This window comes from Penaeus japonicus, unplaced genomic scaffold (assembly GCF_977035675.1).
Source record: "Penaeus japonicus unplaced genomic scaffold, GWHDUDI00000001_assembly GWHDUDI00000013, whole genome shotgun sequence".
NCBI classification, from domain to species: Eukaryota; Metazoa; Arthropoda; class Malacostraca; order Decapoda; family Penaeidae; genus Penaeus; species Penaeus japonicus.
The window spans coordinates 45,175,091-45,185,090 of record NW_028234415.1 but is presented as its reverse complement, the minus strand read 5'-3'; the positions used below and the strand labels follow the sequence as shown (position 1 = coordinate 45,185,090).

The following is a 10,000-nucleotide window of genomic DNA, read 5'->3' as shown; positions in this document are numbered from 1 at the left end:
CACATTCTCGTAGACCAATCTAAGAGGGGTGCCCTCCCCCCCTTTTTTTTTCTCTATACCTTTATTTGGAGAATGCCAACTCAAGCACCAATCTATATTAGAAGCTGGGGAAAAGTTTACTGAAGCTTTTATCACTTCCTAACAAAACAACTGTTACATATTTTTCTATTTTTCTTTTATTTTTGTTCTTCCTTAACCCAATGACGACAGGGTGTGACACTGCAAAAAGTGCCTGATGACGGGGGGACACACCAGTGGGACGTCCCCAAGGCGATATTTCTTAGGCCCGGTGTAGGGGGTTGCCAGTTCTCGCCAGGCCCATCGGCAATGGGTTAAAAGAAAAGAAAAGAAAAGAAAAGAAAAGAAAAGAAAAGAAAAGAAAAGAAAAGAAAAAAATCATATATACATACATATATATATATATATATATATATATATATATATATATATATATATATATATATATATATATATATATATAATATATATATATATATATATATATAATATATATATATATATATATATATAATATATATATATATATATATATATATATATATATAATATATATATATATATATATATATATATATATATATATATATAATATATAATATATATATATATATATATATATATATATACTGTTACTTTATTACATTAACTCCTTCACTACGGGCAGTAGAAAACGCCCTCCACTCCGCATCTGAGCTTCCGGCGCACACCAAATTTTAAACGTTGCTATTGAATATGACAAGTTTTAAGCCAAAAGCTCTACATATTTTAAGCCGAAACCTCAACATAATCATCATGTGATATATATCAAAATATGCATAGTTAACCTCTTCCCCCATATGCATGTGACAAGTTATTTACATGAGTTGGGAGGAAGATGGAAAGAGTAACCTTGGTGGGAGGCCTCACTTAGATGACCAAAGAAAACGATTGAAATAGTATGGTAAACTAATCATAAAAAGTTTTATATTTTTACATAATGTTCCATAAATAAATAATAAAATGATTGCTAGCAGGGTGCATCGGTGCCTCCCCTGGTATAAGCGAATCCCACTCTTATGTAATAATAATAAAAGTCAAGTAATCCATTGTATCATATCCGACCTCTATTCTGAAAGATCTCGTACAGTATCTGGAAGAAAGAAAACTCAATTCCACCAGAACTCAGCCATGACACAGTATGCGCATCCTCAGGTTTTTCACGAGCACTGCGAGGATGCAGTATACGTGTCCTCGTGTCGAAGGGGTTAAGAATAATAACCATTTAGTGACTCATAACCATCCTTTCAATTACTATATTTACCCTATGATTAACCAAAATAAGCTTAATCCACCCACTCCTGATGGGGCATATATTTTTCTAATGTTGCACCGGACTGCGATATAGCAAGTGCCTGCAGCTTACCGCCAAGAGATTTCCTGAGGCACACAACTGTGCTGAACCTCTAGGAGTGATTTCCACCCACCCTATTCCAAGGGGTGACTAGAAGAGGTTTCCTAAGTTCTAATTTACAGTGAAACTTCATGAAACAACAGGACGTCCTCATAAAAGGGTTAAAAATCACAAATATAGATGGCATCACTATCTCCTTGCAACAGCAGGATAGAGAGCCTTGAAGGACATCCAACCACAGTCTCTACCAAGCACCATCTTCAGAGAGTGATGGCAAACAACAAGATGGCTAACTCCACATTTTAAAGTACCAATGGTGAAAAGGATATTCTGGTAAAATGAGAAGAGGAACGTGAACCAGACCTTGTGCAGTAGCTGCCATGGCCATATTAACCCTCTCTGGACGGGTGGTACACTACGGTACCGCTCATTCAAGGGCCCGGTTGCCGGGTGGCACCATATGGTGCCAGTCATTTAATTGATTTAGGCCTAAGCGTTCAAAAGCCCCGGCATTGTGACATGCAAGGCTGGAATGCCCCCGACGTGACTGGGTTAAAGAATGAAAGAGAAAATACACCAAACTGATGGGTTCTAAAAAAAAAAAAAAAAAAAAAGGTGAAAAAATTTGCATAGTTTGATAATCTTCACAGAAAAGAAGAGAAAAGAAATGAAAAGAAAAAAGAGGGGCTATTCATAACTGTTTTCTTAATTTTCTGCACATTTTTGTTTGTGTAAGTCTAAATACTCCATCCTTAAACCCATTGCAGACAGGGATAAATTTGCTTGCCCAGTCCCCAGGATGGGCAATAGTGCCACCTACATGGCACCCCAGATGGGTTTTATTTCAGAGTGAAGCAATTTCACATGACATATAATACCTTTCCCACTCTCTTTTATTCACTCATTGTAAAACTAGGGCCATTTTTGTGTTCTACTGTATTGTGACACTTATATGTGTTGTATGACAGGCTCTATCAATGTTGCAGTTGACTAAAATTGTAGTATAGAATCTATATCAGCTCACTACTGTCTTTATACTCAGTGTGATAGAAGTATTTATGGGAGGACAACAAGCAACCTTTTTTTCATATTTGTGTACTGTCATAAACAAATACAAAAAAAAAAAGATCATCCACAATGAAGATAATATAAAGAGATGGGGGGAAGAGAAAGGATACCTGTGCTTATTGACTGCGAGTGCCACAGCACAAGGCAGCCTTACGGCACAGGGGCACATTGTATACATCGGGCATGGTTTCAGTCCCTTTCTCTTCTCGTTCTGCCTCCTTCATTGCAGGACCTTTAGAGCAAGAGGTTGACATCTTGCGGCGTGTCAACACTCTCTGAAGATAGTGCTTGCTATATGGACCATGGATGGGTGCCATTCAAGACTCTCTCTCCCACTATTTCTAGGAGAAAGTGATGCCATCTATGTTTTGGATTTTAGATTAAACCCATTTAGCATAATATCATGGCACTTATTGTAATTATGATTGCAATTGTAATGACTGCTCAATAAATAAAGTTATCACTTATAGTATAATAAAGAAACACAGTGATCCACACTCCCCTAATGTCAAGTATGGCATGCTAACTATTGTCATGTGTGTCAAGACACCAGTGTCAGGCCAAAAACTTGTGCATTATGTATGTCATGACACTTGTCTGCAATGGGTTAATTTAAATAATGTAATTTGTGTGTAATAATGGAAAGAAAAAAGTTTTTAAAAATTTCTTTCTATCTTTTCCTTACAATGGGGAGTGATACTGAACATACTTGTATGTGCAAATAAGTGATCAATCAAGAGAATCACATTATAAAAAGAGTTAATTATTTTGAAATGACCTTCAAAGCCATTTGAAAGAATTCAACATCTCTAAATAAAGGTAACAATTGCTTAATTGGGGGGGGGGGGTTAAACTCCTTGACTTCTCTTCATGAGCAAGAATAAAAGTGATCATCAATCTGCAGACCAAATACAAATAGGAAACAAGTCTTTACTCTTTTTTTTTTTTTTAACCTTCTCTGGATGGGTGGTACACTACTGTACCGCTCATTCAAAAGCCCGGTGGCCGGGTGGCACAATATGGTGCCAGCCATTTAATTGATTTAGGCCTAAGCATTCGAAAGCCCCGGCATTGTGACATGCAAGGCTGGAATGCCCCCGTCGTGAGTGGGTTAAACATGATCAGAATCCCCCCCCCCCCTCCCTTGCAGGAGGGTTTCATTCATGTGAGCTGTCCCTACATACAAATAAAATGTTTACTATATACCAGCATATGCTTCAGCTCATAGGAAGCAGCATTTAGTCTTAAGCACTACCTGTCCCTTAGATGCTGCATATCCTATAATGTTATCTTGAGTAACAGATATTTGGTTTTCTGCTGAAAACCAATAGCACAACACTGTGACCTGTATCATGGCTGGCTAGCAATCTAATGATGACAGAATGCTTTATGGAAAGCCAAGTCTCGAGCCACATGCAACGTTAAATGGGTGGAAGTATTCCAAACAACCAAATCTTGGTCAGAGCATTATTACCGTTGTGAATAAGAGAAAGAAAGAGAGAAAATTACTCCACCTTCGGCAAACTGCTGATCAGATTTTTCACTTGTCCATCAACTGTTACTTACTGAGGTTTGCATTAAGATTGTCAACATAAACAATGGCATCCTGTAGCGTCTGCTGAGCCAGCTGAAGTTCGGGCTGGCTCACACTTTCCTGCTCTGCTCCTTCTATCACCCCTGAGATGTGTGTTAATGTTTCATTAAGGAAGCTCTCAGTAGAAGGTTCCAGAAACTGTTTATCTTGGAGATCACTGTAAAAAGAAAAGAAAAGAGAAAAAAATAATAGGATAAAACTTATATATCTTTCTTGCAGGAATTGGGACAGTTTATATAGTCCTGTGACCTTAAAATACCTAATATGGAAAATGTAATCTATGAACAAAACCTAAAACACTGGATGATATACTACTGCAATCTTCATAATTCAGGAAACATTAACTTATTTGATAATGTTTTCATTTCCACCATATTTTCTGACCAAGGATCCATGGTGGCCAATGTAAGATTATGTCTTGTTGTTTGGAGTGGATATACTAGTGTCTGGGCAGCGAATAAGTTATGGTCATGGTCCTCCAATACTTTAACTCCTGTTAACATTTTTCCTCTGTCTGTAACCTTATCATTTATTTTCAAAAGGGAAATTAACTTTCTTCATTTGCCAAAAATATGGCCACCTGTTGCTCTGCACCCTCTAGCCTGCCATTGAGGGATCAATAGCAATTTGCAAACAAATAGACATGAGTCTGTATTTCAGAATTATATATTAACCCACTCATGACGGGGGCATTCCAGCCTTGCATGTCACAATGCCGGGGCTTTTGAGCGCTTAGGCCTAAATCAATTAAATGACTGGCACCATATGGTGCCACCCGGCCACCGGGCCCTTGAATGAGCGGTACCGTAGTGTACCACCCGTCCAGAGAGGGTTAATGCATAAATGACAAACATATTACTGAGATTTCATGATCTCCAGAAAGAGACCAAAAATAAACAGTGAGTTTAACAGGAAGGTAAGAGAAACTAGACAAACTAGGTTTCCTTCTCCAGTCTGAAGAGCTTAGGTCCCGTCAGATTTCTAGACTGCCATCTCTCCTTCCTCAAAGATGGATTTCGTTTATGTGCATACGTACTTGAGTTGCTGATTCATCTGTGAAATCTTGGTGACGAAGGAGCCCTTGGAGTTCTGCAGCTGACCCAAGAGAGCTCGCCTCTGGCTGGCCTGCTCGGCCTCCTTTCTTTGCGCTTCCTCTACAATGGCTAGCAACTTCCGGGACTCTTGGGCTATGTAATGGCTATATTCCTCTCTGGTTGGAGTAATAGGGATCCTTTATATATCAAACTCTAAGTGACTCTGCTACTCTTCTAAAATGATGAAACCATTCATATTTGAGAAAAGTAACTTCTAATGAAGTTTTGCTTTTTACATTGTTCTATATCTTTAATTATTCACTCCTTATTTCTTATGTAAATTACTGTTAATTCCTTAAGACAAGCAACTCTTTTAATACACTTGAATGTCTTCATAGTTTTGTTTTACAAAGTTCTCACACCCACTCACTCTTGCTTCTTTATGATTTTGGCGTCGTTTTCCTCCCTACGACGAAGCTCGTCTTCCTCAATTTCCAGACTCCTGTTGCGTCTGTCAAAGTACTCCTTCTTCTGGACCTCTGCATTTTTATAGATGTTTCCTAGCTGCTGCATGTACTCATTGTATTTCTCTTTGCATTTCCTCTGTAATAAATAAATAAAGAAAAATCATATGCAGTACATAAATTCAAAGACTATTGGAGAGCAATAAGGATTATAAAACAATACTTAGAACACTTGTACAATGTCTCATTACAATCTGTTCATATTTTAGCATAGTGGTTCTCGACTGATGGTCTGTGGTGATTATTTTGGTGGTGCACAGGAAAGCTAGATAAATAACTGGCCATTCATTTTACCTTACCATTCCTATTTAAGATATATTTCTGTTTAAGGGGGTACAGGACACCCGGTGGAGTTCCCAGGGGTTAGAGTATAGCATCTTACAAAACTGTTCTCAAAGTGTTCGTATAATATCTAGAAATAATTCCTGGGCATTTTTTCCACTGTGCGCCAGGTTTAAATGGCTGATAAGGGTTCATTAAACAGGGTCATGGCATTAGTTCTCCTCCTCCTTAACCTTCACCCCCATCATCACCTTCTTTTTCTTTTTGTCCTCTTCCTCCTCCTCCTTAACCTTCACCCCCATCATCACTTTCTTTTTCTTTTTGTCCTCTTCCTCCTCCTCCTCTTCTCTCCCCTCTCTCCTCTCACCTCTCACCTCTCACCTCTCACCTCTCACCTCTCTTCTCCTCCTCCAAGTATTCATGTAATTCAAGGATATTATGTTTACAAGAAATATACTTCAGATTAAAATGATAGCTGGCTATAAGTTTATACAACTTCACAAAATTCCTTTTTGAAAAGACATACTTCAAACCAAAATACTTGTTTACAATGGAATGGTCTAAAATATCTTAAAAATTGGGCTGGTAGTTCATGGTCTGAGTTGAGAACCACTGCTTTGGAGGGAAAAGTTCTGTTAATTTCTTAAATACAAAAAAATCTCATTGCTACTCCTCCCCAAAAAAGAAAAAAAAAATGCCACAAAGAATACTGCAAACACAAGCAAACAAACTAAAAAAAGTAGTAATAAAGATTACTGTTACACTGATTTGGGTTGGCAATGAGGAGCAGAGAGTACAATATGTAGGTGATAGTGTTGGCAGACGGCACAAGGAAGGAGGATGCCGAAAGAGACAGCAGATGGATGGCATCCAAGAAGATTTAAGAGCAAAGGGATTAACAGGATGAGAAGTAGTAGCTACAGCAGCCTGGTGAAGCTGAACCCTTTGCTTGGAAAGGCAAAGAGAGAGCCAACACATGATTTATTTCCTACCTTCACATTCTGCTGAATCTCTTCTTCCAATTTCATTTCCTCCATTTTCTCTATGAGTTGCCTGGCGTAAAGTGCCTTCCGGCTTGTGACCAGAGCTTCGCATGTGGTCTCATCCCCTAGCTCCTCCGATGGGTCTATCCACTGTGGACTGGGGCTGTGAGAGAGAAGAAATAAACAAAAAGTTTACAATTGGGCAGTGGCAGGGATCATTTTGAAGGGCTGGACTTCAAGTGTTACGGTCCCTAAATAGCAAGTCTGTGGAAGAGAATAACATCTTCTCTGGTTCCACTGTGCCCAGTTAGAAGTGGCATCATTTTAAGGTACTTCTGGGAGTGATTCCAAAGACCTTGCATGTTGCAAGGTGCACAGCTGCCAGACAGTGGTAGAAATAGAGGTAGAGGTAGAGGTAAAGGAGAGAGAGAGGAGGAGGAGGAGGAGAGACAGAGAGAGAGAGAGAGAGAGAGAGAGAGAGAGAGAGAGAGAGAGAGAGAGAGAGAGAGAGAGAGAGAGAGAGAGAGAGAGAGAGAGAGAGAGAGTGAAAGAGAGAGAAGGAAAGACAGAGAGAGGAGAAAGAAGGAAAGAGAGAGAGGAGAAAGAAGGAAAGAGAGAGAGAGGAGAAAGAAGGAAAGAGAGAGAGAGGAGAAAGAAAGAAAGAGAGAGAGAGGAGAAAGAAGGAAAGAGAGAGAGAGGAGAAAGAAGGAAAGAGAGAATGAAAGAGAGAGAGAGAGGAGAGAAGGAAAAAGAGAGAGAGAGAGGAGAGAAGGAAAAAGAGAGAGAGAAAAGAGAGAAGAGAGAGGAGAGAGAGAAGGGGAGAAGGAGAGAGAGAGCAATTGCGTTCACCTGGAGAGAGAGAAATTGCGTTCACCTGGAGAGAGAGAAGAGAGAAGAGAGAAAGGAGAGAGAGGAGAGAGAGGAGAGAGAGGAGAGAGAGGAGAGAGAGAATGGGAGATGGAGAGAGAGAGAAATTGTGTTCACCTGGGTCCTGATTCTTCCCGGGAGTCAGTTTCATCCTCTCTGCCGCTGTCCGCAGCATCGTCACTCTCGGTCTCCCCTCCAGAGTCGACCCCAAAAGAAAACCCTGGGGAGAGGGTGATCTTGGACATGTCTCCCACCCACTTAAGGCCATTTGTGTTGTACTCTGAATCCTGAAAGATTAAATGAATCATTACAGGTCCTATAATCTGAGTCCTAAACTGACTACAACTTCAAACTTCATCATAAAAATTTGGTTAGTTTCTTAACATTAGTCTGTATCTTATTATTACCATTAAAAGTTACTGAAATTCTTGAACCTGGAATCTTGTCCACCTGAGACTAAGTGGCCTTTGGTGCTCCAGAAAAGGTCAACAAACCTTCACTACATAAATTTGGCAAGCGAGAGAGTTTGGTCTGGTACCTCATTTGACAGCGAATCACCAGGGTGGTCTAAAAGCTGTCTTACCAGAATATACATTAAGGATATTTAGCTGAGGGCTGAACTCATGGAGGCCACAGCAAGTGCTCCAGTGCCTGAGAGTTTTCTCTTTGATAAGTGACTGTTGGCTCCTTTTTTTTTTTTTTTTTTTTTTTTTTCTTTAAAAGCATTTCTTTAGCTTTTCTCTATCTCTATGACTTAACCTTAACGTTATCAACCCATTGCGGACGGGGGATAGACTCGCTTGCCCAGTCTCCAGGACGGGTTTTATTTCAGACTGAGGCAGCTTCCCACAACATACTTTGACTTTTCCCATTCTCATTCAGTCACTCTTAGTAAAATTAGAGCCATTAACATTTTATTTTTTGTGAGTTTTATTGTGTCTGGAAACTTGTATGTGCCATATGACAGGCTCTATCAATGCTGCAGTTGACTAAAATTGCAGTATATGATCCATATCAGCTCATTATTTTCTTTATTCTTAGTGTGATAGAAGGACTGCTGTTTTATGGGAGGACAAAGAGCAACTTTATTTTTTTACATTTATGTGCTGCCATGAATAAAATACAAAACATATAACCATCGACAATGAAGTGTTTATGACTGTGAGTGCCACAGTAAAAGGCATCCCTACTGGGACAGGAGAACATTTTAGACACTGGACATGGTTTGAGTCACCTTCCTCTTCTCTTTTTGCCTGCACATTCTTCATCGCAGATACTTTAGAACAAGAGGTCGATAAATTGCTGTGTGCCATCGTTCTATAAAGATAGTGCTTACTAGAGACTGCGGATGAGTGCCATTCAAGGCTCTCTCTCCTTCTGGTGCTAGAAGAAAGTGGGGCCATCTAGCACAATAAAATAGCACAGTGATCCAAAATCCCTGAACATCATATATGTCATGACACCCATTGTAAGGCCAAAGCTACTGCATCATGTATGTCATGACACCTGTCTGCAATGGGATAAATAATGCAGAAATATGCCTTATTCTTATCTCTTAACACTTAAAATCAACTTTCAATACACCTGATAATTAGGCGATTCTTTAAAATTTAGAACAAGATGAAGCAAAACTTTTTTTTCATAAAAGGGGCACAATTCAAAACTAAACAAATATTCAGATCTATATAAAAATTATCATTGGATATGGACAACTCTGTGTTTCATGCAATGAAACATAATACTAGTTTAAAAAACAAACATCTTAAAAGCATACAAACCAGAAAACCTAACCCCTGTATCTATCTATACTACCTAGAATACTAGACATGGTAAAATCAGAAAAAGAAATTATTCACATTTCAAACAAGAGAAATATTTGGACAACAATCCTATCAAGGTAGAAGTGGGATTGGGGAGTAAAACCTACATGACAAGAGTAAATACAAAAACATTACCAAATACCACATTAGTCTTATGAATGGATTCCTCTTACCCTCTACTACTCGCATAAAGTGGATATCAACTGCAATACCCCCCTACAGCACACAATCTGGGGCCAGTAGGGGAGGGCATGGAATAGGTCGCGGACTTTGACCTTCATTCTGCACTTATAAACAATAAACTATTGAATTTTTATCATACCTGAGGTACACTTCTTTGAAAGAGAGCCCCACACAAACACACACACACACACACACACACACACACACACACACACACACACACACACACACACA

At 39.1% G+C, this 10,000-nt stretch overlaps 1 protein-coding gene across 1 annotated transcript in view; it reads right to left on the bottom strand.

Moving 5' to 3' along the window:
* The window catches only part of LOC122264896 (Gle1 RNA export mediator), a 12,870-nt gene extending 4,534 nt beyond the window's left edge, over window positions 1–8,336 (bottom strand). The window contains exons 1-5 of the mRNA XM_086543620.1: window positions 7,881–8,336; window positions 6,906–7,059; window positions 5,538–5,710; window positions 5,110–5,283; window positions 4,046–4,230 (exon numbers count right to left, since the gene is read on the bottom strand). Coding sequence (XP_086399746.1) covers window positions 4,046–4,230; window positions 5,110–5,283; window positions 5,538–5,710; window positions 6,906–7,059; window positions 7,881–8,071 — 877 coding nt within the window. The 5' untranslated portion in view covers window positions 8,072–8,336. The remainder of the gene's footprint in view (window positions 1–4,045; window positions 4,231–5,109; window positions 5,284–5,537; window positions 5,711–6,905; window positions 7,060–7,880) is intronic.
* Between the last annotated feature and the right edge of the window lie 1,664 nt (window positions 8,337–10,000).